Source organism: Anopheles arabiensis, chromosome 3, assembly GCF_016920715.1.
Source record: "Anopheles arabiensis isolate DONGOLA chromosome 3, AaraD3, whole genome shotgun sequence".
Classification (NCBI taxonomy): Eukaryota; Metazoa; Arthropoda; class Insecta; order Diptera; family Culicidae; genus Anopheles; species Anopheles arabiensis.
This window is the reverse complement of record NC_053518.1, coordinates 21352695-21379224: the sequence shown is the minus strand read 5'-3', so window position 1 is coordinate 21379224 and position 26530 is coordinate 21352695. Positions and strand designations below refer to the sequence as shown.

General features: G+C 45.0%; 9 protein-coding genes across 11 annotated transcripts; 2 read left to right on the top strand and 7 right to left on the bottom strand.

The window, feature by feature from the left end:
* Positions 1-897: 897 nt before the first annotated feature.
* On the bottom strand, positions 898-1619 carry LOC120903076. The gene is made up of 2 exons (XM_040312288.1): positions 1394-1619; positions 898-1318 (listed from the first exon to the last, which is right to left on the bottom strand). The coding sequence occupies exons 1-2, from the start codon at positions 1598-1600 to the stop codon at positions 992-994; spliced, it is 534 nt and encodes a 177-aa protein (XP_040168222.1). The 5' UTR covers positions 1601-1619; the 3' UTR covers positions 898-991.
* A 413-nt stretch (positions 1620-2032) lies between these two features.
* On the bottom strand, positions 2033-2724 carry LOC120903217. The gene is made up of 2 exons (XM_040312505.1): positions 2486-2724; positions 2033-2394 (listed from the first exon to the last, which is right to left on the bottom strand). The coding sequence occupies exons 1-2, from the start codon at positions 2699-2701 to the stop codon at positions 2068-2070; spliced, it is 543 nt and encodes a 180-aa protein (XP_040168439.1). The 5' UTR covers positions 2702-2724; the 3' UTR covers positions 2033-2067.
* Positions 2725-3881: 1157 nt separating this feature from the next.
* Positions 3882-4740, bottom strand: LOC120902737. Its single transcript, XM_040311729.1, has 2 exons — positions 4448-4740; positions 3882-4388 (listed from the first exon to the last, which is right to left on the bottom strand). Exons 1-2 carry the CDS (start codon positions 4655-4657, stop codon positions 4065-4067), a joined length of 534 nt encoding a protein of 177 aa, XP_040167663.1. The 5' UTR covers positions 4658-4740; the 3' UTR covers positions 3882-4064.
* A 1105-nt stretch (positions 4741-5845) lies between these two features.
* Positions 5846-6701, bottom strand: LOC120902787. Its single transcript, XM_040311785.1, has 2 exons — positions 6441-6701; positions 5846-6382 (listed from the first exon to the last, which is right to left on the bottom strand). Exons 1-2 carry the CDS (start codon positions 6651-6653, stop codon positions 6059-6061), a joined length of 537 nt encoding a protein of 178 aa, XP_040167719.1. The 5' UTR covers positions 6654-6701; the 3' UTR covers positions 5846-6058.
* A 2465-nt stretch (positions 6702-9166) lies between these two features.
* On the bottom strand, positions 9167-9974 carry LOC120902846. Its single transcript, XM_040311887.1, has 2 exons — positions 9759-9974; positions 9167-9697 (listed from the first exon to the last, which is right to left on the bottom strand). Exons 1-2 carry the CDS (start codon positions 9969-9971, stop codon positions 9374-9376), a joined length of 537 nt encoding a protein of 178 aa, XP_040167821.1. The 5' UTR covers positions 9972-9974; the 3' UTR covers positions 9167-9373.
* An 8239-nt stretch (positions 9975-18213) lies between these two features.
* Positions 18214-20194, top strand: LOC120901828 (cytochrome b-c1 complex subunit Rieske, mitochondrial). Of its 2 annotated transcripts, none has more exons than XM_040310133.1 (4): positions 18214-18483; positions 19053-19193; positions 19270-19517; positions 19593-20194. In XM_040310133.1, exons 1-4 carry the CDS (start codon positions 18384-18386, stop codon positions 19809-19811), a joined length of 708 nt encoding a protein of 235 aa, XP_040166067.1. In that variant the 5' UTR covers positions 18214-18383; the 3' UTR covers positions 19812-20194. The 2 variants fall into 2 exon arrangements, with proteins under 2 accessions (XP_040166067.1, XP_040166066.1); XM_040310132.1 differs by having other exon boundaries at positions 18216-18573.
* Position 20195: 1 nt separating this feature from the next.
* Positions 20196-23353, bottom strand: LOC120901827 (histone-lysine N-methyltransferase SMYD3). Of its 2 annotated transcripts, XM_040310130.1 has the most exons (6): positions 23224-23353; positions 22545-22681; positions 22215-22459; positions 21415-21542; positions 20858-21335; positions 20196-20751 (listed from the first exon to the last, which is right to left on the bottom strand). In XM_040310130.1, exons 2-6 carry the CDS (start codon positions 22661-22663, stop codon positions 20348-20350), a joined length of 1374 nt encoding a protein of 457 aa, XP_040166064.1. In that variant the 5' UTR covers positions 22664-22681; positions 23224-23353; the 3' UTR covers positions 20196-20347. The 2 variants fall into 2 exon arrangements, with proteins under 2 accessions (XP_040166064.1, XP_040166065.1); XM_040310131.1 differs by having other exon boundaries at positions 20196-20745; positions 22545-23351.
* A 235-nt stretch (positions 23354-23588) lies between these two features.
* LOC120903075 (protein TIPIN homolog) lies at positions 23589-24626 on the top strand. The gene has a single exon (XM_040312287.1). It carries the CDS (start codon positions 23697-23699, stop codon positions 24570-24572), a length of 876 nt encoding a protein of 291 aa, XP_040168221.1. The 5' UTR covers positions 23589-23696; the 3' UTR covers positions 24573-24626.
* LOC120903072 (la protein homolog) lies at positions 24610-26465 on the bottom strand. The gene is made up of 3 exons (XM_040312286.1): positions 26351-26465; positions 25246-26182; positions 24610-25163 (listed from the first exon to the last, which is right to left on the bottom strand). The coding sequence occupies exons 2-3, from the start codon at positions 26176-26178 to the stop codon at positions 24858-24860; spliced, it is 1239 nt and encodes a 412-aa protein (XP_040168220.1). The 5' UTR covers positions 26179-26182; positions 26351-26465; the 3' UTR covers positions 24610-24857.
* Between the last annotated feature and the right edge of the window lie 65 nt (positions 26466-26530).

Sequence of the window (26530 nt, the reverse complement as noted above, 5' to 3'; positions counted from 1 at the left end):
TGAATTTATACAGGCAATCCGTAGCATCCCTTTCGATCGTAGCATTATTTTGTAGCAGCACGATTTCTTGCTTATCAACGCAACGTTCGTAAAACATGTTGTGGTAGGAAGCTAACTAATAATCGTGTAAAAGTTCATGCACATTAAAACTATTTTTATTTATCCGCAAATTAAAGTAAAATCCGATAAACCACGATAACAACTTGAACACCGGTTAACAACACAATACAATACAATACAACAATAAAAGACGATTACGATGAAACATACACGTACCTTACCATGAGTTTGTTTGCCAAATCTGCAGTAGACTTACTACCAACCAAATCTGCAGTAGAGAGACCTCGCGAAAAACCGACGCAGCTCTTTTTCAGCATACTTCCGTGGCACTACTAAACTTGGGATTTACTAAATCGTATCGGCTTAAAGTGTGGAGAGTGAAAATGTAATAATTAAATCATATTTATGTATATGATATAATATTGAATAAATAATGTAAAATAGGTGGTCCTGTGGTACAGTCGTCAACTCGAACGACTCAATAACATGCCCGTCGTCATGGGTTCAAGCCCAGAATGGACCGTCCCCCGTAGCAAGGATTGACTATCCGGCTACGTGGTAATGAATTAAGTCTCGAAAGCCTGTATAGGCCGGCATGTCCGCGTAGGACGTTACGCCAAATAGAAGAATAAGAAGGTGGTCCTGTATTACAGTCGTTATCACGACGGCCCAACATTATGCCCTTCATATGCTATTCGGATACGTGGTATTAATAAGTCTTGGAAACCTAGGACGTTATACCAAAATTAATAATAATGTGTTGTTCCTGTGCGCTGTTCTATGTTTTTTTTCTCGAAAGAGCTACACCAAGTGATCTTCATAATGTATATTGTATAATAACTAATCGATGGTCAAGTTTGCCCAACAAGATGCATGTGTATGTCTGTCTCTCTGTCTGTGTGTGTGTGTGTGTGTGTGTGTGTGTGTGATATTAATTTTCGATTGCTTTTAAAACAAGCATGTAACTAATAATCTCCCTTCGTTCGTAGTAACCCCGAATTATCGCCTTATATAATCCTATATTAATTAGCGTTTTAGGTACCGCCTCATTGGGAAATTCAACGTCCAACAACATTACTTCTCGCGGAGTGATCGGACAAATTCCTTGCTCTGGTACATTCACGAATATCCTCATATACTCCGGATAGGCTGCATGTAAATTATCCCAAAAACTACACGTGCCGGCTGTAGGCAGTTTAAGCGGCAGGTGATTGAATTGCTGGTTACCGAGGCGGCTGTAAAAAACATCCAGACGAAACTGTGAAGAGAAACGAAAATCGAAACTATCAGCCAAACAAAGTTAATGCTTAACGTGCTTCTTACAATCCCTTACTTGCCAATCATTGGAAGCTGGTTGATATAAATGTACAGTCCCATTTATAACAGTTGCGGTTCGGTTATATTTTCTCACCCGCAGGTCCATCCACATGACGTCTTGTCCAAGTGATTGTTCAAACCTTTCCAACAGTACGTGTATACCACCCGTTTGTTGGTAGTAGGTAAAATGCAGAACAATCAACACAAATACGAATCGAGCCATTGTACAAAGAGTGTTTACTCCGCGAGGTAAACAGGTTGGTTTTATACCGCCAGCTTATCATTATGCGATCTGTTTAAAGCAACACATTTCCTTGTTTAGTTACTGAATGTGCCATAAACATGACAGGAAGCCTATATTAATTACAAATATAAGTAGAATAACGATCCACTTGCGTGATGCTTCAATGAAGTTGCGTCCGACATTACCAAACAGCTGTATATCAACTGCTGTATTTTAGCTTGCAGCTGACGACGAAATCATCAGAAAAAACTACTGAGAACATTTGAAAGCCATACAGTGTCGTGATTGCGTAATAGCGTAATATAAAGCATGGAGTGGGATGATGTCATCAAGACAATTTGCTCACCATTACGGTGCGCTCGGAATTCTGACAGTGGCAGGAGTAAATTAAACTTCCCTATGCTTAGCAAATTAAACTGCTTTATTTTCTTGATCATGTTCTTTTGTTAGTCTTCGATAGCTTTAAGAACAAAAGAATAGTTAATAACCTCTTTGGCATGAAGGTAACATCGAACCAATCCTTTCCACAAACCAATCTTGATTACTCCTTGCGGTACCAATTCGTTAGGAGTTTCGGTATCAAAGATGTACATTTCGCGTATTTTGATTGGACATTCCCCTCTTTTCGGGAAGTTCACCACAAACTTAGCAATTTCAGCGTAATTGTTGTGGAGATTGGTTATAAAATCGCATATTCCCGCGGTGGGAAGTTTAATTGGCATATGGTTGAACTGCTGATTACCAAGCCGGCTGTAGAAAATGTCCAGTCGAAACTTGCACACGATCATCACGGTAGTAGGAGAGATAATGAAATCAATAGTTAGGATGGGAATGATGCATCCATTACTGCTGGTAATACCATACCTTATAGTCATTGATGCCTTCCTGGTATATATGAATGGTACCATTGATGACAGTTGACGTACGGTTGTACTTTCTCACCCGCAGGTCCATCCACAGGATATCTTGTCCGAGCGTTTGCTCAAAACTATCAATAGACAATTTTACACCAACTGCATGTTGGCGATAATATGGTAGCGAGCTTTGAAGTACCACAACCAGCACCACGAAGCGAAACATATTTAGACGATTAACTAGATGCAACAAGCTGGACAGTTGTACGATGATTCTTGAGCAATGCCATTTTATAAACATATCGCATGATCCGATAAAGCTATAAGGCAATATGTTGTGAAAAGCTCTCGCTCAAATTCATTTGGGATGGTTAAAATTATACACTGTTGCCGAATTAGTTGCTTCATTCTCTTTTCCAGCACTGTCCAAGCATAGCATTTAGTGGCATGTCTATTCGTGATCGCGATTAATCGATCTACTATCAGAAATGGTTTAACAGGAGTTTTAGATTGCATGCAGAATGTAGCTTTAACCAATTATCATTCATGTGCCATCAACAATATAGATACATTATATAATGCCACTTACCTTACTGGTTGGGTCTGTTTCTGTTGGACCATTCATTAGTTGGTTCCTGATTAATTAGGTTCAAAGCCAACTAACGGGATAGCTTTGACCGAAGGAAACATTACACCTACCTTGATATATATTTATGCTACGCATATTTCTCGGGTATTTGACGCTTAAAAGTCACTCCGGAAGTTTCTCAGTTTATCACTTAAAATACTCTTCGAAAAGCATGGCCTTGAAACTGAGTGCAATGTGCATATTTGTTATAATATGTTTTTAATTAGAACTTTTTCCATTCATAGTATAATTGTATAGATTTGGACCATATAGTATAGATCATGGATAGATCACACATTAAGCTTGTACCAGACAACGAACTCATTCAAAGGTAGCGGTCTGTAGTCAAAGATGGTCGACAGGTTCCCGGATTTAACGGCAGCCTTTTGCGATTTACGCATATAACAAACAATTATCAATTCATTCAATTCGTTCCAGGAAGCATAATAGTGACGTCATTTCTATAAAGCAGCAATAGCAGAGACCTAAAATAGCTAAAAATGACTAAAATCAGAAAAACTTACTCCTTTATGCATGTATTGGTTTATTAATGCGGTTAGCTTCTAACTGTTAGCTTTCAGTATAGACATAGGTTGTACCGTTTATTACAGTAGTGGTACAATTGTGCTTTCTCACTCGCAGAGCAAACCACATAACATCCTATCCTAGGATTTGCTCAATGTTTTCGCTAGACAACTTTATAGCATTATAGCTTTATAGCAAATAATAGGCCTGAAGTACATGAAGTAGAACCTATTATGAAGTACAATCTGTTGCGATGATTGCTTGCGATGAAACAGTATTGTAGTGAGATATATATAATTATTTTTTTGCACTTTAACAGCACCTTTGCGTATTGCACTGTCATCGCTCCTAAACTACAATATTTATTTCAAAAGTTTTGTTTTTGTGTTACAACGCATTTGTCTATATACGCAAAGTAGTCAATAGTAGTTATAGCTTAAAGATCATCAGCTTTAATAAGAAAATAGTAGGACATTTTATCCACTTGATTTCTTCGCCCCGTTACCAGTGCCTTCCAAAGTCCTCGCGGCATCACCAACGGTACCGCATCCTCCGGAAACGCGTAGTCAATGAAGTTTATTGACCTGGCCGAGAACGGACATTCACCCTTTGCTGGTATATTCTGTATCCGTGCAATCTGTTTCGCATAGTTAGTATGCAAGTTGTCGATGAAGCTACAGCAACCACACGATGGTAGCTTCATTGGGTAGTGGTTGAACTGCTGGTTTCCTAGTCGACTGTGAAAGAGATCCAACGAGAACTTCCACGCGAATGGTGCGGTTTAGCGAACCGACAGCACAATCCTTCCCAATATCCTACCTCCGTGGTATCATTGATCGGATGAGGAATGATGACCGAACCGTTCAGCACACTCATCGTACGGTTGTACTTGCGCACGCGCAAATCAAACAGTGTTTCCTCGAATCCGGACAGTTGCTCGAAGTTTTCAAACATTATCCTAACGCCAGCCACAGAAACGACGCACAGTATAAAGGTACACACTTTTAATAAACTGATACCGCCCTTCATATCACACAATGTAGTACTGGAATTGCAATTTATTTATATCAAATACATTTAAAAAAAAAGTGTAGTGAGTTAGCAACAGTAGGTTTTTCTGTAGAAGCGAGCTATTTGTACTAACATACAATGCACCTCTTTTATAATAATCAGCAACAAGTTCCCTCGATCCTCGGTAATAATCGCCGATTGTAGGCAAACATGTAAAACTGACGGAAGGAATCATTACTATACTTCCGTTACTAATAGATATGCATGATAAAACACTGCAGCTCAGCAGTTAGTCCTATGACAAGGTATAATTAACTCTTCAACGAACATGAGAGATCAAATATCTACAACATCAATGATCTCCTTGATGGAAGACGGATGAGAAGCACACAATGTAGTAATGGAGAATAAAACCCAAAGTAAAAGAGCATGTAGATCATAACGTTTAAAGTGTTGTATGTATTTTTTTACTTACTTACTCACTCACTTACTTACTTACTTACTTACTTACTTAAAGCGTATAAGGCGTCGTCCAACAATAACGTAACGCAAAATCCCTGGAATCCCTGGAAACGATGAAGAATCATCGTTTAGTATTCGTTATACACCTTCGTTCGTCGTACTGCCGACGATGTCGATCATGGTAGAGAGATAGATAGAGGATCGTGCCACGGATGTCGCTATCTACCCCGTGCTTCAAATGACTCCTTCTAGGGCGATGTTGAAGAGCAGACAGGAGAGTCCGCCACCTTGCATATGTGAGAGATTCCACGTCAAGTTCGACAATCTCACCTTGCACTGCACCCCATCCATGGTGGCCTCTAACAGCCGAATTAACTACCCAGGGAACTATTAACTACTCCTTGATGGAAGACGGATGAGAAGCACACAATGTAGTAATGGAGAATAAAACCCAAAGTAAAAGAGCATGTAGATCATAACTTACTTACTCACTTACTTACTTACTTACTTACTTACTTACTTAAAGCGTATAAGGCGTCGTCCAACAATAACGTAACGCAAAATCCCTGGAATCCCTGGAAACGATGAAGAATCATCGTTTAGTATTCATTCCTTATACGAAAAGCATGTTATTTTGCGTTACGTAACAACAATTTAGTTTCCCCTCCCCTCCCCCCTTCCCGATGTAACAAATCATAACGTTCGAAGACACCCTGCCTCCCCCGCCCCCTTCTGCTTATGAGCATATTAGATGGATGACACCTAATGAGTTTGAATTTCTCGTTTACATCTCAACGCACATTCAGTGTTACATTACTACTACTATTATTCTAGCATATTGTTTACATTGTTAGGAACTAATGAATATGTTAACCAACTGACTCGTTAGAGTAAATAATGGTGCAGCATAACGGCACATTTTACTGCAGCTATAACAAGCTACCCTATAATCAAACCTTAAAAGTTATCAGATTTTATAAGATAGTAGAAGTCCAACGTTTTCTCCCCCTTTTTTCGTTGGGATATCACCACCTTCCAAAGCCCTAGCGGCATTACCATCGGGACCGCTTCCTCCGGAAATGCAAAGTCGACAATATTGATGGACCGTGGCGAAAACGGGCATTCGCCTAGTGCTGGAAAGTTTTTCAACGGTGCAATGTATTTCCCGTAGTTCCGGTGCATGTGATCGATAAAGCTGCAGGTACCGCACGAAGGGAACTTCATCGGGTAGTGATTAAACTGCTGATTTCCGAGCCGGCTGTAAAAGAGATCCAACGAGAGCTGCAAACCATAGGGATGATGTAACAATGTTGGTAATTCCGAAAATCACTAATCTTACCTGTGGAATGTCATCAATCCAATTGAAAGTGACGATTGATCCGTTCAGTACCGTCAATGTACGATTGAACTTTCGAACGCGTAGATCGACGAGTATATTGTTATGTCCGGAATTTTGAACAACGTTTTCAAATAATATCCTACGGCCATCCACACACACAAAACCCAATGCGCAGAAACATATCAAGCAAATAGACAGAAGTATATGGCTCATGGTACTACTATCACACTTCAGTGTAGGCAAGTATCACTGGTCTCGAAGTAGACTGGCACGATTAACACTACTTCTCTGGCGATCACCATCCTTTTATATGTTATTTCAAGTCGGCCAGTCAGTATGTTGAAATAATTAGCTCATAGTGGTAGCGTGCTAACTTATCTTGATTGTCTACATTTGCGTAATAATATTTCCAGACACGTAGTAGATTACATAGCTTACATGGACTTACATGTGTAGAATTCATGCCAATCATTACACAACAGGGCCAACGTCAACCGTTGACTCGTCCACCTAAGCATTACAACAAGCTTCTGCCTTCTTTGAAACTTCCTTGCAGTTTGTTTAAACCTTTTATAAGAATACAGTCTCTTCTGGAGTTACGCGTTACCGTTCTCGACATATCGTTCTCGAGTTGTCCAATGCGGTATAAATTGCATTTTGTTGAAAAAGTTAATCCGCCTAAAAGATAGAAATATCCAAATTTTTAGCTGCTGAAAAAGCAAATCCGCTTAAAACGTCCAATTAATTTTATACATTAGAAGCTCAAACGTCCACTCGGACCATTTCCTGGTCATGGACAAGATACGCCAGAAACTCTCCGTGGTTTACAAGCAACGGAGTCAGCCCACCTCAAGGGTCAACCTGGACCGGTTGAAGTGTGCTGATGTGGGGGGGGGGGCTTCCGGCCATCGAAAACATTGCCAACAACATAAAAATCTGCGAACAGGAAAATGGAAGCTGGGTGTCATCCACCCAGTCTACAAAAAGGGCGACAGGCTGGATTGCCCCTGGATTTTCGAACCATCACAGTTCTGAATGCCGCCTACAAGCTTCTGTTCCATCTCCTGTTCTGCAGACTTGCACCCCTTGCTACAAATTTTGTCGGCAGCAACCAAGCTGGGTTTGTTGGATGTAAATCCACCACCGACCAAATTTTTACTCTACGGCAGATCCTTCAGAAGTGCCGAGAGCGCCAGATCCCTACGCACCACCTGTTCATCGACTTCAAGGCGGCATTCAACACCATAGACCAGAATGAGCTATGGAGCACCATGCAGCGGTACCACTTCCCTGGGTAGTTAATTCGGCTGTTAGAGGCCACCATGGATGGGGTGCAGTGCAAGGTGAGATTGTCGAACTTGACGTCGGAATAGTTCGAATCTCACAGGGGTATGAGGCAAGGTGGCGGACTCTCCTGTCTGCTCTTCAACATCGCCCATTCGAAGCACGGGGCTAGATAGCCGTGGCACAATCCTCTATCGATCTCTCTACCATGATCGACATCGTCGGCAGTACGACGAACGAAGGTGTGTGAACCGTACACCCGACGTAAACGCGAAGACGAAGTAACTGTTTGCCGAAGGCTCAGCCTGTGCTAGGGCCCAACTGGGAAGCAGTGTATTAGTTGACGGCGAAATTTTGGGGTGTTTGAAGTGTTCTGCTATCTTGGAACGGTCGTTGCTTCGGACAACGACATCAGCAGCGAAAAAATGAAGATGCATTGTGCACTGAAATCGTGCTTACTATGGGCTTCACCGACTGCTGAAATCCAGAAGACTTCGAGACTACACGAAATATGAGATATATCGCACATTGATTCGCCCGGTGGACCTCTACGGAAACGAGTCCTAGACCATCCAAGTGGAGGATGCAAACGCTCTGGGCGTGTTTGAGCGACGCATCCTCCGGACCATCTTTAGCGGTGTGTTTGAGCATGGAGTGTTGAGGAGAAGGATGAATCACGAGCTTACTGAGCTGTATGGCGAACCAAGCATCCTGACGGTGGCAAAGGCTGGTAGGATACGATGGCTGGGGCATGTCATGAGGATGTCATTAGTCCGGAGTCCAAAAAGGTGATCTACAGCGAGTTCGGCATGAGACGCAGGGAAGCACAGCGAACTCGATGAAGCGTGAAGCGAGATTTTTCGGAGATCAACATGGATGTGAGGCTGCAGCCAGGGACCGAGCATCCTGGAGAATGATTGTTGACCGGGCCATGTCACATCAACGTGCTCTAGCGTGAGCAGGCCAACAAAAGAGAGAGATAGAGAGAGACAGAGAGATAGAGAGAGAGACAGAGAGAGAGAGAGAGAGAGAGAGAGAGAGAGAGAGAGAGAGAGGGAGAGAGAGAGAGAGAGAGGGAGTAATTAAAGTGATTTTACTTCACAGTGAAGTCGTACGCAACATCAGCAACATCCGTTTTTACTTTCATTTGAGGTCGTATGCAACAGAACACTTGTGATTGCAACTCAATCACTTCGGCTGAAAGTAATACGACATTTTGCCTATCAAGGGATCATTAATTCCGTTACGAGTTGGATAAAATAGCCTTTACATTGTAGGTCTATCTCGTTGACGACAAGAAGATGCATATAATTTAGTGAAAAATCCAGAGAAAACGTCCTTATAGATAAGACGTGTTCGAATGTAATTTCAGATAATACAATAAAAAATACGAGCTAAGAGCTTTATCTATATTTACACATCAATGCACTTATACTGTCAGGTTCTTGCATTTTTTTACATTATTTTAATTTCTATCACATTGAGTACTGTGTTTCCTTACATTAAAAGTAGGCTGCAAACGCCACATCATATGCAATTTACTCAACATTTAGGATTTTTAGTGCTGGGCTTTTGCTTGTTTTGACGCAAAAATAGCAAAAACCAGGCACATTTTACTACAGAAAAAGCAGGAAACGCCAATTCCAATCCTAATAAGCAAGAATTTTTATAAGATAGTAGAACTTCAACGTTTCTACCTCTTTCATGCGTTTGGTTATCACCACCTTCCAAAGCCCTGCCGGCATTACTATCGGTACCGGTTCCTCCGGAAATGCAAAGTCGACAATATTGATGGACCGTGGCGAAAACGGGCATTCGCCTAGTGCTGGAAAGTTTTTCAACGGTGCAATGTACTGCTCATAGTTCCGGTGCATGTGATCGATAAAGCTGCAGATACCGGCCAACGGGAACTTCATCGGGTAGTGATTAAACTGCTGATTTCCAAGCCGGCTGTAAAAGAGATCCAACGAGAGCTGCAAACCAAAGAGATGGTGAAACGTAGTCGAAAAACCCGGAAATCACCCGGAATCCTACCTGTGGAATGTCATCAATCCAATTGGGAATGACTATTGATCCATTCAGCACCGACATCGTACGGTTGAACTTTCGCACGCGTAAATCGACTAGTGTATCGTTAAATCCGGATACTTGAACAACGTTTTCAAATAGTACCCTACGACCATCTACACACCCGAAGTACAATGCGTAGAAACATATCAAAGAACCAGACAGAATGATGCGGCGCATGATACTACTATCGCACTTTAAACTACTTCTCTGGCGATCACCATCCTTTTATATGTTATTTCAGGTCGGCCAGTCAGTATGTTGAAATATTCAGCTCATCGTGCTTGCGTGCTAACTTATCTTGATTGTCTGCATTTGCATAATAATATTTCCAGACACGAATCAGATGACATGGATACATGGACTTAGAATAGAATTCGTGTCAATCATTACACAACTGGACCAACGTCAACGGCCGGAAAAAGATTACCATCGTAAATTCGCACACCTAAGTTTACTTATGCATTAGACCAAAGTTGTGCTTTATTGGAGACTCAAACTGGAATTTAAACCAATTAATGGAATATCGCGATATATCAATGAGGAAACTCTTTGGCTATGTTGGTGCATCATCCTGATGCATTAAATATCAGATATCAGAGATCAATTATATTAAACAAAATAACACTTGGTAATGTATGAGTATGATCAATCCTGATGGGATGAGGTTTTATCAAATCCGGCTAATGAGAAAGTGTTTTCAAATGTAACGATACTACCTCGCGGGTATTACGCTCAACACGAGAACTACACCGAGCACTCCGACCGTGATATTTGAGCTGGCATCGGTCGATGCCCATTAGAAACACACTGAGAGTGGCGTGTATCGAGGCGTACAGGGAGATAGTTTGTAACGAGAAGACGGTCGAGTACGGCTCCTCATCGACCACAGTGTGGCTGGCACAAGACATAGGATTGTATGAGTTTGGCATCAAACTGAATTCTGAAAGGGTTGCTATGGGTCTAGGACGAGTTCTATGGTCGGTTGATTAGTTCCGAATCAATTCCTGAACTGGTGTTTATCCTACGTTTGAGATTTGGCACGGGTTCGTAATGAGTTATAGGATCGATTTCAATTTGGAATTAGTTTCCGAAACGATATGTACATGGGACCTACTTGTACCGGTATGCGTACAGGTCTCAGTTCCAGAACCGATTTAATTTTTGGATCAGTTCCAGGACTGGCAACTGTTTAGAAACATTTTGAGGTGCGCTATGGGTTGTAAATCAGTTTCAGGGCCGACAAGGGCTCGTGAATGGTTCCAGAAACGGCTCAGGATGTGAATCTGCTCCTGGACCGATATTTAGTTTGAATCGTATCCAGGACCGGCACAAGAAAGCGAACAGTGCCAGAGGTAGATTAAGCCGTACGCAAACTAACAGGCGCATGGGCCACGAGGTCTTGAGGGGCCCGAAAAATAAGAACTCCTCCCGCTGACAAGTAAGTTTGCCTCAAAATCATTGTCTGGTTAAGAATTCCTCATACAAGCTCTTGCTCGACACTTTAAAATGGCCTACATTCGTGTGACCGCTTAGCGCCCTCACTCGTGTCAATCTACCACCGACCAGTGCCAGGAACGGTAGGAGTTTAGGATCACTTGCAAGTATGGATTCACGATCAGTTACAAGATCGCCAAGAGTTCAGGATCAGTTGCATGATTTACAAGGATTCAAAGTCGTTTTTGGGACCAGTATGAGGTAGAAATCAGTCCCAGGATCGAAGTGGTTATATAATCAGTTTCTGGTTGACATGTGTTAAAGGATACTTGCGAGGTACACTACCTAAGCGTACACAGATTAAGCTTAAATGATTGGAAAACCAAATATCCATAGAAAAAAAAAATTAAGCCTCCATAACTTCACTGGTTTACTCAAAATAGATGGCATATTACAAAACTCATCATTATATTGCTGTCCTATTCTTGCAATGTGTTTTCAATTCAAATCTCACTAGCTTCTGTACAAATGGTTCACATTCGAGTGTAGTACTCAAACAATCGTAACAATCGCCGTTCTAGTTCTAGCGATGCATAACATTAATTAAAAACCATATAACAGTACAGAGGAAAGGAAAAAGCTCTCAAAGCGAAGAAAACGTTCCACTGGTCGGGTATCCCACCAACAGATGGCGCAACCAGCTTTTGCTATTTTTACAATGCATGAGTCGTTTGCCGTCTGTTAAACGAAGTGTTTCTATATTCCGTTTAGGTTGAGAGCTTGAGTCGTTTAGAAAGCGTTTAGTGGTCGTTTAGTGGATTTGTGGCACTTGGGGTTTCGTTAAATAGCCTCAAATCAGCTGTAGAGTTTGAGCTGGCTATTTGGGAGTAAACGCCAAGTATACAAAACTTTACAAAGAACTTTTACAAATTACCTAAAAACACAATTTTGAATCTGGAATTAACAAGTTACAAAAACTAAGCTTATATGCAGCGCTTGTTAGCAGAATCGCAATTAAGTAACGCAGCACACTTGAGGGGTAGAGTTCAGAACGCAGAGAGAGATTTTATTCAACAACTTACTTTATACCCTACCTCCTGTCACTTAACATTATATTCATGCCAGGTAGCATCACGCCTGACAGTGGTAGACCATTATTCCACACTCCTCCTCATGAATATATTGTTCGATCGGATCCTACATTAACGAGTCCTAATCCTATCGATAATTCCTTAAGCTTTTGTGCTCCTAGAGGTTTAGTTAATAAATCGGCTAACATTCTATCTGAAGCACAATATTTTAATTTAACAATATTCTTAGTGCAAAGATCTCTTGTGTAATGGTATCTAGTATCGATGTGTTTTGATTTTCTTTTTTCATGATGTAATGATGTAAAATCAATACAACTTCTATTATCTTCGTAAATTAGAGTTGCTCCTTCTTGTTTTAGATCCATGTCCTCTAATAACCTACGTAGCCAAACAGCCTGTTGACTTGCTTCCGAAAGAGCTATGTACTCTGCCTCCATTGTAGACATCGATACGCACGTTTGCTTTCTACTAGTCCAGCTAATAGTGCCTCCTCCTAAACGGTATAGGAATCCGCTACAGGATTTTCTATCACTGGTATCGCCTGCCCAGTCCGCATCACAAAAACCTACAAGTTCAATTGTTTCATTTGAACTTCCTAGCTTTAAAGCATAATTGATCGTATGTAGCAAATATCTAACTACCCTCTTTGCTTCAAGCCAATCTGCTTCGGTAGGCTTGCTAACAAATCTACTTAATATGCCTGTAACAGCTGCTATGTCTGGGCGTGTATAAGTTGCTAAATATAGCAAACTACCTATAATTTTCTGATAAGTATCATTACTTTCCATTTCTTTACTACTCATTCGATTATTGAAATGGTTTGGATCCATAGGGTATTTGGAATCTCTTGCCTGGTCTAAATTGAAACGGGATGCTATTTTTTGTATGAAACTGTCCTGTATCAAGCTGTAAAAACCGTCTCTATTCTTGATTACACGCATCCCTAAAAACCAGTTAATGTCCCCTAAGGATGATACTTGTAAAATTTTACTAATTGATGTAACAACATCTTTGATCATTTCCTCATTATTTCCTGCTATGATCATATCGTCGACGTATATAAGCAAATATATTATGTTATCTTTACGCCTCATTTTGAATAAACATGTATCTCCTATGCATTGATCGAATCCTGTTTGCATCAATATACCGGATATCGTTTGATACCAGACTCTTGCAGCTTGCTTGAGTCCATACATACTTTTCTTTAAACGACAAACTAACTTTTCTTTTCCTTTCTTTATGAATCCTTGTGGTTGATACATATATATCGTTTCGTTCAGCGTTCCGTAAAAATATGCTGTTTTTATATCCAAGTGTTTTACGTAATGTTTCTTATGCCCTGCTATGGTTAGTAATATTCTTAACGTGGTCTGATTTGCTACTGGTGCCGAAACTTCTTCATAATCGCATCCTTTTCTCTGTCCGAAACCTAGTGCAACAAGTCTCGCTTTATAACGTTCAACCTCTCCTCTCGCGTCCAACTTTTTCTTAAAAACCCACTTGCATCCGATAATGTTACAGTTAGGTGGAGGATAAGTGAGCTCCCACGTGTTGTTGCTCTCGAGGGAATGAAACTCATCATCAATAGCAGCTATCCACTCCTCCTTTTCCTCGGAAGCAACAGCCTCATTATAGGACACTGGCTCATCGAAACTCGTCTTCACCAGACCTAAAAAATAATCAGAAAATTTAGCTGGTGGTTTACCTCTTGTTGAGCGTTTTGCAGAGGTTGCAACAGGTTCGTCTTGGCCATCAGATCTCGATGCAGAATTTTCGTCACTTTCTGCCGAATCGAATTCCTCCTCCTGCTCGTCAGTCGGGCTGCATTCGTCATCAACGTCATCAGGGCTGCGTTCTCCATTAACGTCATCAATGCTGCATTCGTCATCAACGTCATCAGGGCTGCATTCACCATTAACGTCATCAGGTCGAAATTGTTGATATCGGTTGGAATCAACGTCGAATTCAACCACCTCAGCCGGACCACTATTTCCTTGCTCGGAAGATGCAGACGCTTCGTTGAAAATAACGTCACGGCTAATCACTATACGATCGGAGCTCGTATCCACAAGCCTGTACGCTTTCTCTTGAACACAATAGCCAACTAGTCTCAATCGCCTTGCTTTGGGCTCCATCTTGCCACGTTTTTCTGTTGGTATTTGTGCCCACGCTTCACACCCAAACACTTTAAAATAGTCGTAAGATGGCTTTTTACCGAACCATTTTTCGAACGATGACATACCAATTGTACGTGATGGTAGTCTATTTTGAGTGTATGCGGCAGTGAGAATGGCTTCGCCCCAGTACTTCATATCCATGTGTGCGTCTTGCAACATGCACAATGCCATTTCTTGTAGGTGCCGGTTTTTTCGCTCGGCGACACCATTTTGTTGTGGCGAATATGGCACAGTTAATTGGCTCACGATGCCTTCATTTTTGTAGAAATTTTGTAGCGTCTTTCCCGTGTACTCTCCACCATTGTCCGACCGTATGGCTTTCGGAACCATGCCAAACTGGGTTTTGCAAAAGGCTACAAAATCCCGTATAAGTCTCTCCGCGTCGGACTTATTTTTCATGAGATACACAAACGCCATCCTCGAATAATCATCGATAAATGTGATAAAATAGCGATTACCACTCGGTGTATGCGGAAAGGGACCACATACGTCAGTGTGAACAATATCTAAAATATTTTCACTTCTTTTGTCTAGCCGCTTAAATGGCGATCGCGCCATTTTTCCTTCTAAGCAACTCACACACACACTCTTAACACCGCACTCCTTCAGCTTTGAATCACCATTAAAAAGTTGCTGAATTATCTGTGTGTCGCGATGCCCGAGCCTTCTATGCCATAAATGTAGACAAGCATCTTCTTTTCTAGCGGTTGTACTCACCAAAGCATCCACGCCGCTGCTCAGCTTGTACAAATTTCCGCATCTCTCCGCCACGGCGATCACTCTGTCCCGCAGCTTTATTTCACATGTATTCACATGAAACACCACATGCATGCCTTTTTTCACCAAACTACTTACAGATATTAGTCCGCTTGCCAATTTCGGTACGTATAGCACTTCACACACTTTTATTGCCGCTCGTTCTCCATCCTGGTTCACACACACTAATGTCCCAGAACCAACGCCTTCGATCTTAGCTTTTCCACCATCGGCTAGTGTTACGTGCATTTCACTGCAACTCTCCATTCTTTCAAAGAAAGTTCTATCGCTCGTCATGTGTCGCGATGCACCACTATCGACGTACCAGTTTCCTGGCGCTACACTGTTTGTTATCCAAGCCATCGGTTCTGCCGCTTCGCTGTGAGCGACTTTCGCCGTATTACTGCTCTCACCTTTGCTTTGTGCTTGAGCACGGTTCAACAAACGACAATTTCGCTTCATGTGGCCAGCCTTGCCACAATGGTAACACACTACACTTGTATTAGTGTCTCGCTCAGACCTTTTGTATTTGCTCGCCGATACACGAAATACTTTGTTCTCTTGTGAACCACTACACGCGCGTTCACGTCGCTTCTCTCCTTCAGCAAGTAATTTGCTCTTCACCAACTCTAATGTGAGATTATTGGCGGAAACCTGTTCTAATGCCGTCGTTAAAGGATCGTACGATTCCGGCAAAGAACACAATAACATGGCTACTTGCCATTTTTTCGGTATTGGCTCTCCTAAATCTGCTATCTGCTGGACGATATTGGAAAACGTCTGTAGGTGGTTTTCCATGTCGCCTCCTTCCGCTAATTCCAGGCGCGTAAGCCGCTTTAGCAGGTACACCTCCGACCCCGTCCCGTGGTACTCTTTCAACGCAGTCCACGCATCCTTTGCCGTTGCCGCGTTTCGCACTAAACTCACTTGGTTATCATCAACACACAAACCGATTGTCGCACGAGCACGCGAATCTTTTAGGCTCTACGCAGGCGTCACTGGCTCTGGTTTTTCTTCACTAATTGTGCACCACAGCTCATCGCGTTCGAGGAGCATTTGCATTTTAAACCTCCACGTTTGGTAGTTTTGGTTCGTCAACCTTTGCACAATAAATCGTTGGGAGTCCGCCATTTCGCCTGGGCCCATAACCTGTTAGCAGAATCGCAATTAAGTAACGCAGCACACTTGAGGGGTAGAGTTCAGAACGCAGAGAGAGATTTTATTCAACATAGCAACTTACTTTATACCCTACCTCCTGTCACTTAACATTATATTCATGCCAGGTAGCATCACGCCTGACAGTGGTAGACCATTATTCCACAGCGCTTAACCAGCGCTTCCAGGGGACTTTTAGGAACTCGTATATTTTTAGAAGCCTACCAAGGGATCGAGCAGGCGGCAGAGAACCTCGGATTGCAGATAAACGAGGCAAAGACCAAACTGATGGTGGCAACATCAGCGGGCCCGCCAACAAATAATCAGAATCTACGTAGGCGTGACGTGCAGATAGGTGAACGCACTTTTGAAGTCGTCCCACAATTCACCTATCTGGGATCAAAGGTCAGCAACGACAATAGCATGGAAGCTGAGTTGCGCGCAAGGATGCTGGCTGCCAACCGGTCATTCTACAGCCTGAAAAAGCAGTTCACCTCAAAGAACCTGTCGCGACGGACGAAGCTGGGACTATATAGTACCTATATAGTACCAGTGCTCACATACGCCTCTGAGACATGGACACTGTCCAAATCTGACGAAACCCTCTTAGCCGCGTTCGAGAGGAAGATGCTCAGAAGGATACTTGGCCCCGTATGTGTGGAAGGACAATGGAGGAGCCGCTATAATGACGAGCTATACGAGATGTACGGCGTCCTCACTGTCGTACAGCGTATAAAGCTCGCCAGGCTCCGGTGGGCTGGCCATGTTATACGCATGGAAACGGACGACCCAGCCCGTAAAGTCTTTTTAGGCCGTCCACAAGGACAGAGGAGGCGTGGTAGGCCCAAATTGAGGTGGCAAGATGGCGTGGAGGCGTCCGCCATTAAGGCCGGGATAACGGACTGGCAGACGAAGGCGCGAGACCGTGAGCGGTTTCGGACACTCCTGAGGCAGGCCAAGACCGCAAAGCGGTTGTAGCGCCGGATAAGTAAGTAAGTAAGTATATTTTTAGTTATTTTGTCAAGCTTTCTTTATCTACTTTCTCACATGCAACCATTTTGATAATTTTTCATCATGCAATAAAGATGATTAAACAAACTAATTAAGGTTTTTTTTTTCTTTCTTAAATTATTTTTGTAACACTGCTTCTAGACGACCCAAAAAATCTTCCGCGACAATTTTTTGCGACACTTTCTATCTGTCAAACCGTCCTTGTTTTAGCACGAATGTATGGCTTACTTTGATCGTAATATCGCGAAACGCGAGCGTTGCCTTTCTGTGACACTGCTTCTAGACGACCAACTTTTGTACCGCGACAAATCTTCTGCGAGCTCTTTGTTCTAAAACAACATCTCAGTTTTAGAACAAAATCAGAGGTAACCGTGATTGTCGCGGGTTTGTGAAATTTTCACAGAAAGGCAACGCTCGCGTTTCGCGATATTACGATCAAAGTAAGCCATACATTCGTGCTAAAACAAGGACGGTTTGACAGATAGAAAGTGTCGCAAAAAATTGTCGCGGAAGATTTTTTGGGTCGTCTAGAAGCAGTGTGAAAATTTCACAAACCCGCGACAATCACGGTTACCTCTGATTTTGTTCTAAAACTGAGATGTTGTTTTAGAACAAAGAGCTCGCAGAAGATTTGTCGCGGTACAAAAGTTGGTCGTCTAGAAGCAGTGTAAAAGTTCGTTCAATTTCGAATCATTTTCACTGTTTGGCAAATGACATCTCATCGTCTAGCCACCGCGTACTGCCACTGTCAAAGCTGTCAAGCCCAGCTGTCAACCGTTTTGGCAGTACGATTTTGACACACGGCAGGTAAAAAAATCGCACCCCCCTCGAGAAACTCTTGCAAAACCAGCGCGATCGAAAAAGTGCACCCCGTACGTGTTCCGCTGTCGGGAATCCGTTTCTCTCCGTACACCGTTGGCCGCTGTTGCTCCCGCTGAACATACGCCCGCCCCGCCCCGACAATGCTGACGAATCTGGCCAAGCTGTCCGCCATCCGCGGAGTGTCCCAGTCCGTCACCAACGGGCTGAAACCCGCCGTCGTCGGTGCCGCGAAGACCGAAGGCAAGTCTGCGGTTGCTGCGGGTCCGATCCCGGTCGTGTCCGCTGCGGGCCTGCCAAGCAACAACGTGCGGGTGGTGTCTGGCGTCACAGGTTAATATCGCTGCCCGACGGGACGGGTTAAAGGGACAAGGACTGTCGTCCCTGCGAAAACGGGGCGCTGTACATTTTTGTGTTGCATAATTGGTCTACGAAGGACGACGACATGGTGGTCGGTTTTGACAGTTCCGTGCGGACCCAGGTCATCGAGTGAAAAACAAAAACGGTGCAAAATCTTGCGTTATGTAATGCAATCGCTGCTCAACAGATGGTTCTATTGGCATAAAATTAGCCAAAATTGGATTTAAACGATCGGAATAGGCTTCGGAAGTGTTCTATCCCGATTGTTGGTCGGAAAAACGTATCAAAAATATGAATTAAGCCAGAATGAAACCATCCAACGCTCACTCGCTGGCGCATGACGGAACGATCAAAACAAACCGCAGAAAAAGCTCCTTCCAAACTGTCAACGTCTACTTAGATCGTTGATTTGCTACAATTTCTTTTCATTCTATCCTTTGCCTTCCGAACAGGAGCAACACAGATCCGCTGCGCCCACACCGACATCCGTGTGCCGGACTTCTCGGACTACCGTCGCGACCAGGTCAAGCGCCCGAACGCGAAGAACGACAGTGCCGATGATCGTGCCGCCTTCACGTACCTGCTGGTCGGTGGTAAGTACGGCGCAGTATAAGTAGCCTAATGTTCCCCATGGGTTAACCCTGCAACAACCTTTGCTCCCGTCCGTAGGTGCCGCCGTCTCGACGGCGTACGTCGCCAAGTCGCTGGTGTCGACGTTCGTGTCGTCGATGAGCGCGTCGGCCGACGTGTTGGCCATGTCCAAGATCGAGATCAAGCTGGCCGACATCCCGGAGGGCAAGTCGATGACGTTCAAGTGGCGCGGCAAGCCCCTGTTCATCCGTCACCGTACCTCGGCGGAGATCGAAGCGGAACAATCCGTGGCCGTCGCTACCCTCCGCGATCCTCAGAATGATGCTGTGAGTAAACGAATCGTAAATCGTAAAGCGCGAACGGATTCTTTCTAACACAATGCCCGTGCTTTCCTCTTTCAGGAGCGCGTCCAGAAGCCGGAATGGCTCGTCGTTATCGGCGTGTGCACGCATCTGGGCTGTGTCCCGATCGCCAACGCCGGTGACTTCGGTGGCTACTACTGTCCGTGCCACGGTTCCCACTACGACGCGTCCGGCCGCATCCGCAAGGGTCCGGCTCCGCTGAACCTAGAGGTGCCGCACTACGAGTTCCCGGAGGATGGTCTCCTTATTGTCGGTTAGAGACCTTTGGTACCACCCTCCCCGTTCCGTTCCACCGTACAACGGTACACCAACAATCCCGCGCTCAGCTAAAGTAGTGAAGAATGTATCAATCGCAGCAAGCCGCACGCTGAATGATTATCATCTTTTGTTCGGCTCAACCAATTTCGACGATGCCTCCTCCTCCACCTCCGGATTGTGTCACTATGCGCGTGTGTAAGTATTTGCATATTCAATCCGACTATCCGACCAATCCAACATTAAAAAAAACCCAGATTGGCAAGAGGCAACCCCCCAACCAACAGCAGGAGGCAACAGCAAAGCAACCAAAACCCGAACCTACCGCTAACTAGTAGAACAATTACAGCACCAGACTGGGTAATAAATTGATTGGTAAAACGTTACTATAGTTACGAACCTTTTTTATTATTACTATTGTTACGTAGATTGACAAGATCCGACGACGAGAGAACGAAAGATTTAACCAATTTTGTATTGTTGCCTAATAACTTTAAGCATTAGCTCACTTTCAGTGTTTGATTTCCTGCAGCTTCAGCCTAACCTTCATCCGCAATAGCGAGATGTCCGAGATCTCCCTGGGCCGCATCGCACAGCAGCGGCACCAGCACGCGCTTGTACAGATCGTCCTGCTCGCCGTGCGTGACACGCAAAATTTTGGCCGCCTGCTGTAGCTGCTTGAGCGCCTCGGCAAACTGGCACTGGTAGAGCTGCAGCTTGCCCACCTTCAGATACGTCAGCCCTAGCAGCGGATGGTAGGGGCTGTAGTACTGCCGGAAGCCGTCGAGCAACCGCAACCCGTACCCGGTCGCTTCCGTCCACTTTTCCAAATTCAGTGCACTTTCCATCGCATTCTCGAGCGTTTTGATGTGATGGACGTTGTAGCGGTGTAGCACGTTCGCTTGCTTTTCTAAGCACAACCGACTCACGTCCAGATCTGTCGCTTGTTTAAAAAAGAACAAAAAAAACCGGAAAGAAAATATTTAAATTCACAAAACCATTCGTTTCTCCGTGACGTCATCTCTCCTGCTTGCTCTCTTATCACTTACATGCAACGCTTTTCATCTGCGCTAGATGGTCCCGGGTGAAGCTGCTAATTTCGGCGAACGCTTCCCGGTCGGAATGTGTTACGGCCGTACCACAGGCAGGGCATCGGTTCAGTTCCATATCGTTCAAATCGAGCGGTTCGTGGCAGGTCGTGTTCGGGCAGGCGGCAGCATTCATGCGCTTCTGTTCCTGCTCATCCCGGCACCGGTCACAGGCACAGTGGAAGTAGTACCGTTCGGCCAGCTGTTCCCGCCTCACCTCGGCCGTATCGATCAGATCGATGTAGGAGATGAAAAGCTTGCCAAAGTCCAGCTCCTGCTCGGGGTAGTCTTCCAGCAGACGCATCCGGAGCGTTTCACCGTCGAACGAAACGACCACGTTCGGCCGGCAGCTGTGATCGATGATGGACGCACCGATGTACATGCCCGTCCCGATCGTGCTCATCTCGGCGTCCAGTATGTTGAACGTATTGATGCACATCTGCAACTCGGAAGGGAGTTTAAAATGCTTGAATGTTAAACCGTTGTTTTAGAGAAAAAAGCGATTCACATTTGCACACCTTTCCATAAATTCTGAGCAATTCCGCTTTGGTCGGTCGGGATGCTTCATCCAGCAGCCGCTGCAGTACCACGTACAGTGTACCGAAGTGCTCCATCCGTTTTGAGTCGGCTCGAATGTTTTCCTCGTCTGCAACCGGGAACAATGTACAGAAGGAGAACCAATGTACGATTAGTTGTGGGGAGGGCGGGAAGAAACAAAATCCAAAAACCAAAAACAAAACACGTCATGCACAACGAAAGTGCAATTCCCCTACCCTTTCTTTCCGGGTGTTGGTGCCAACGGCCAAATCTTGTATTTTACAAAGTGTGAGGTAGTTAACATGAGTGAAACGAAGATAGAAATAACTCTAAATGGACAGAACACTGAAAACAAACAGCTTTAAATCATCACACATATCATTTTCCTACCCACACGACGATACGGTTAGCTTACGGAACGTATCATCAGGCGAACATGAAGAAGAATGTGTATAACATTCACTAGAAAAGAGAATGGAAATTAACTCACATAGTACGAATAACCTTCAACTTTCCTTCAACCGTGTTATACAATTTTTACGCCACAACATTGATCGAGTTAGATACGAAACAACTCACACACGCACACTCCACGGATAAGCTACCTGCAGTTTAAGATTGCTCGTTTGAAACGCGATCGCAACGATATATATGAAATGAGAGACCCCGGTGTATGAAACTATAAATGCGACAAGGGCCACGGAAAAGGAAGCAGATAAAATGAAAGTAAAAAAGGGCGGCTATCGCGACTACCAGGAAGACATCAAAAGGAAAGACTTACGTGGCATAAGATCGCAGAATTTGCGGTACTGCTTCGAGGTGTAGTAGCCCTTGTGCGTGTCGCCTCCCTTCAGCAAGCGGCGCACGATCCGCGCAATCATCAGTGCCGCCGACGGTACGACCAGCCCGGGCGGTAACGCTTTCAGCTTTTCGCATTCCTCCTTATGGTCGGACCATGACTCCTTTTGGCAGGACCGACCACAGTACCGCACATACAGACAGTTGGAACACTTCATCACCTTCGTCCTGCAAGAAATGAAAAGCAATTGAAAGGCGTTCAATAATGGGTTGGTGTAAAAACGACACACAGTCAAGGGCGGGCGGAACATACTCCTTAAAGCAACGGTCACATCTTGAATCGCGGTAGCGCGGATCGAGCACACAGGCGAACGGTTTCTCCTGCAGTATGACGTCCCCACGGCGATGTATCGTTTTTCTCATCCCGCCCATACGCAGTCAGCAACGCAACTGAACACAGAATAAAACGTTGACTCTCGGTATGAAGCTGAAGCGCAGCCACAACAGACAGCAGACTTCTCGAGACTTCCGCCACACGCAACGGCCAACCTTTACGATGTTCTAATTATCACCTCGCGGGCTGGTTAGTGCTGCTGGTGGCGGTGCTGTTGGTGGTGGTTTAATTTTAAAAATAACGTTCAACCCAACCCTACGGTGACCGGTGGTTGTTATTGTGAAACTGCTGGAACAACATCGGCAAGCGAGTGGGAAGAATGGGAGAGTTTGCCGACGGGGAGGAGGTCGTCGCTTTCTTTTCTGCTGGCGTTTTCTCTATGCTTCTCCGCACTGGCGATGGTGTTGTGAGATCTTGTGAGTCTGCTTTGTTTCTCTCGCCAGACAGACAGCAAAATGCATAAATATACCGCACTTAGCGAGTGAGAATGGTGCGTATTTTTAGCCGGGCCAACGCTTTTTATAGACGGGATGCACGCGTAACGCCGCTCCGTCGTTTCTGGGCGGCACTTCCTTATTCAAACGCTAAATGGATTTACCGTTGAAGGATTTGAATTTGCCAATCACGTTTTAAAGAACAACATCTAATTATTTTACGCTAATTTCATTTCTGTTTCTTATCAAATTTGAGACAATTGTTGTTAGAATTTGTTCCTGGTAAACCGTGTGCATTTGTTTATTTTCATGAACTGTCAATTCACAATAACAAAATGTTTTACGTTTACAACGTACAGTTCAATGCTATTGTGAAGAAAAAGGCCACTTTTACTGTTTTAATATTATTTGCTAGTGTATGTTAGCATTATTTTAGTATGTTTTTTCTCGAAACTTGTGGAGAATATAATTTTAACCACTATTTTCAAAACATTCTCTTGACCAACTTTGACATTGCCATAACGTGTGGCTTTATAAACCTTGCGCTTCTAATGGCGCGCTTTTCACCGTTCCTTGCGGGATTGTTTTGGTGTTTGCGACTCTTCTAAAAGTATTAATTAATCGATTCAAACCAACCATGGATCATCCGCTCGACCATCTGTTTAGTGATAATGTGGCGCTGGAAGGTGAAAACGACGGGGAAATACTGTCCGACGATGAACTCCCGGACGGCGATGCGGACGGCTCGGGCGACGAGGCCACGGATGCCGCCCCAGCCAAACCCGTAGCGGTGGAGGTGAAGAAAAAAACGGTCCGCAACCCGCGCAACATGCTGAACGAGGCGAAGCTGTGCGGTCCGCGCGGGATAATCGCGCTGAAGGACCACTTCAAGCACTTCAAATTCCACGGCAAGGGCCACGAAGCGTCCGATCTGAACCGGCTGATGCGCAGCTACGAGCACTGGGCGCATCGGCTGTATCCGAAGTTTCACTTTGACGATTGTATGGCCAAGATCGAAAAGCTGGGACACAAAAAGCAGGTCCAGATGTACATGAACAAGTACCGCACGGGTATGCTGCAGGCGGAACTGGAAGCAATGGCACAGGCGGCCGCCAACAGTGCCGACGAAGAGGAGCCGGACGTTAGTCAGCTGAATCGGCCGCTCGATCCGCTGGACAGTATGCTGGAGGAACAGATTGCCCGGTCGCGGGGCCGTACGTCCGTTGCCAACACGTCTGGTATTGGGAATCTCTCGATGGACAACACGTTCGATGCTGTGCGGCAGACCGACAACGGCGCGGTGCACGCGAATGCACTTAAGGACACCCATCAGCAGCAGCAGCTAACGGTCAAATCACCACCGGTGGCTGATGACATCCGAGCGAAAATTGAAGCAAACCGACTGAAAGCACTAGAACTAAGGAAGGCCCGTCTGCTGGCCCTCTCCCAGCAGAGCAGCCCGGGTGGGACGGAAAACGTAGAAAACGACTCGTGCGAATTGCCGCCATCGTGAGAGTGGGAATAGGAAATAGAAGTAAATAAACTACACCTTTAGCTTTTGAATACATTCATCAGTATATTCAACAGTTACTTTCCATATGCTCCATTATAGTAACACACCTCGCCTCGCCATTCCATCGAGTCGAGAGAAATCCACTTTAAAATTACATTAGTACATAGAAAATATGCTTATCGAGTAGAGATAAAAATACGTCCTTATACATACACTCCCAAAACGCGCCCCGGCCAATGTGAGGAAGCGCGCACACACACACACACGACAGGTATCGCGCCGAATCTACTCTGCCGCGGCCTTCGCTTCACTTTCCGCCGTCGGTTTTGTTGCCTCCTTACCGGTGGCATCCTTCTTGACCGGTGGCTCACCACCGTCACCGTCCTCCTGCTGCTCGGCGTTCCTGTCCCGCTTGCGCTTATTGTTTCCACCGGAGTGATGGTTGCGGTTGTTGTTGCCCCGGTTTCCTCTACCCTTGTTCTTCGCATTCACCTTGCGCTTGGCCTGCTCCTCGGCAATCTTCTTCAGGTATTCGGTTTCCTTCTCGTCCACCAGCAGTTCGGCCGTTACCTCTGCATCATCAATTTTTAACTGTAATAAGGTAAAAAAGATACCCAAATTTGCTTGTTATTGACATGACTCACACACACACACACACTTGTAAGAAATGTACCTTTTTGTCCGTTAGCTTCTCGAGTAGCTGCTTGCCCGCGTCCTGCTTGTTAAAGCGCACGTACCCGCTCGCATCGCCCTTCTGGTAGTCGATGTACGCAAACTCGAGCGTTTCGTCGAGCGCACGGATCACCTCCTTGATCGATTCGCGGGTCGTCTCCTTGCCCAGCCCCTCCATGAACACGCAGGCCCCGGTCGGCAGCTGCGCGAGCAGCGCATTGTTGCCCTCCTCCTTCTTGCGCTTGCGCTCCTCGATCTTTTCCGCCCGCTCCTTAATTTCCACCTTCTTCGCCTCGTAGTAATCGTTCTGCATCTTGCAAATCAGCTCCTTGCCCTTGTACTTGAGCGGCCCCTGGGCCAGGAACTTCTCGCACTGCTCCTTCTCCGCGAACGTCACAAACACGCTGCCCTTAAACAGATACTTCTTCGTCGGCTTGTCGTGGTACTTGCGCATCACGATGTTGGTCACTTTGGTGAAGGGTTCGAAAAACTCGACCAGCTCGCTCATGGTCGTGCCGTTCTGCGGTGCGAACCCCTTCACGTACACGGTGCGGGCGTAGATCTCCTGCCGCCGCTCCTCGTTCATCTCCGGCAGGGGGCGTTCCGGATGGCGGCGCAACTTTTCCCGATCTTCGCTCACCTCGACCAGCCCTTCGTCCGATTTGGCGATTGCGTCCACAATTACCTTCTTGTCTTCGCTCAGCGACTTGAGCCGCTTGAACGTGAGCAGCACATCGAGCGGCACCCATCCTTCGTCCTTGGCGATCTGGTCCTTCATGAACTTATCCTTCGCCAGGTTGGCATCGCCGAAGTAGTACTCCAGCTGGCGGATGATTGCCGCCTCGGTGGTGCTTACGGTGGCCGTGGCGTTTTCCTCGTTGCCCTCCGGCTTCGTCTCCTCCACGGCGGGCGCTTGTACGTCAGTTTCGGTCATCGTGCTGTGCCGGGTGGGGAAACGGAGAACATTTGTTAGGTTAGAATATGGTTGCGCGCGGGCAGGAGGAACACACAACAGGCCGGAATGGACGGACTATTCTCACGAGGAGGGCCTTTTAACGGATGGACGATTCTCAAAGATATTGAGGAAGCCCACAATAAATAATTACCTGATGTTAAAAGAATGCGTTCGCTGCGGAATTTAACACGTGCGCGCTGGAGAAGTGGCAACAAGAAAATGCTTGTTTGGTGTGTTTGTGAGCGTTCAGAACACGTTGAAGAATGACGTTTCGCTGCTGAAGGACAACCAAGATGGCTACACATGCGATGGGAACGATATTTATTTAATA

Coding starts and splice junctions, on each gene's coding strand:
- LOC120902787 (XM_040311785.1), bottom strand. CDS start 6,653: ATGAGCCATATACTTCTGTCTATTTGCTTGATATGTTTCTGCGCATTG. Junction 6,383..6,440: donor GGATTGATGACATTCCACAG/GTAAGATTAGTG, acceptor TATGGTTTGCAG/CTCTCGTTGGATCTCTTTTA.
- LOC120901827 (XM_040310130.1), bottom strand. CDS start 22,663: ATGGGCGGGATGAGAAAAACGATACATCGCCGTGGGGACGTCATACTG. Junction 22,460..22,544: donor TGTGACCGTTGCTTTAAGGA/GTATGTTCCGCC, acceptor CATTTCTTGCAG/GACGAAGGTGATGAAGTGTT. Junction 21,543..22,214: donor ATTCTGCGATCTTATGCCAC/GTAAGTCTTTCC, acceptor TCCCGGTTGCAG/ACGAGGAAAACATTCGAGCC.
- LOC120901828 (XM_040310132.1), top strand. CDS start 18,384: ATGCTGACGAATCTGGCCAAGCTGTCCGCCATCCGCGGAGTGTCCCAG. Junction 19,194..19,269: donor CACGTACCTGCTGGTCGGTG/GTAAGTACGGCG, acceptor TCCCGTCCGTAG/GTGCCGCCGTCTCGACGGCG. Junction 19,518..19,592: donor GCGATCCTCAGAATGATGCT/GTGAGTAAACGA, acceptor TTCCTCTTTCAG/GAGCGCGTCCAGAAGCCGGA.
- LOC120902846 (XM_040311887.1), bottom strand. CDS start 9,971: ATGCGCCGCATCATTCTGTCTGGTTCTTTGATATGTTTCTACGCATTG. Junction 9,698..9,758: donor GGATTGATGACATTCCACAG/GTAGGATTCCGG, acceptor TTTGGTTTGCAG/CTCTCGTTGGATCTCTTTTA.
- LOC120903217 (XM_040312505.1), bottom strand. CDS start 2,701: ATGTTTCGCTTCGTGGTGCTGGTTGTGGTACTTCAAAGCTCGCTACCA. Junction 2,395..2,485: donor AAGGCATCAATGACTATAAG/GTATGGTATTAC, acceptor ATCGTGTGCAAG/TTTCGACTGGACATTTTCTA.
- LOC120903075 (XM_040312287.1), top strand. CDS start 23,697: ATGGATCATCCGCTCGACCATCTGTTTAGTGATAATGTGGCGCTGGAA.
- LOC120902737 (XM_040311729.1), bottom strand. CDS start 4,657: ATGAAGGGCGGTATCAGTTTATTAAAAGTGTGTACCTTTATACTGTGC. Junction 4,389..4,447: donor CGATCAATGATACCACGGAG/GTAGGATATTGG, acceptor TTCGCGTGGAAG/TTCTCGTTGGATCTCTTTCA.
- LOC120903072 (XM_040312286.1), bottom strand. CDS start 26,178: ATGACCGAAACTGACGTACAAGCGCCCGCCGTGGAGGAGACGAAGCCG. Junction 25,164..25,245: donor AGAAGCTAACGGACAAAAAG/GTACATTTCTTA, acceptor ACCTTATTACAG/TTAAAAATTGATGATGCAGA.
- LOC120903076 (XM_040312288.1), bottom strand. CDS start 1,600: ATGGCTCGATTCGTATTTGTGTTGATTGTTCTGCATTTTACCTACTAC. Junction 1,319..1,393: donor CAGCTTCCAATGATTGGCAA/GTAAGGGATTGT, acceptor TTCTCTTCACAG/TTTCGTCTGGATGTTTTTTA.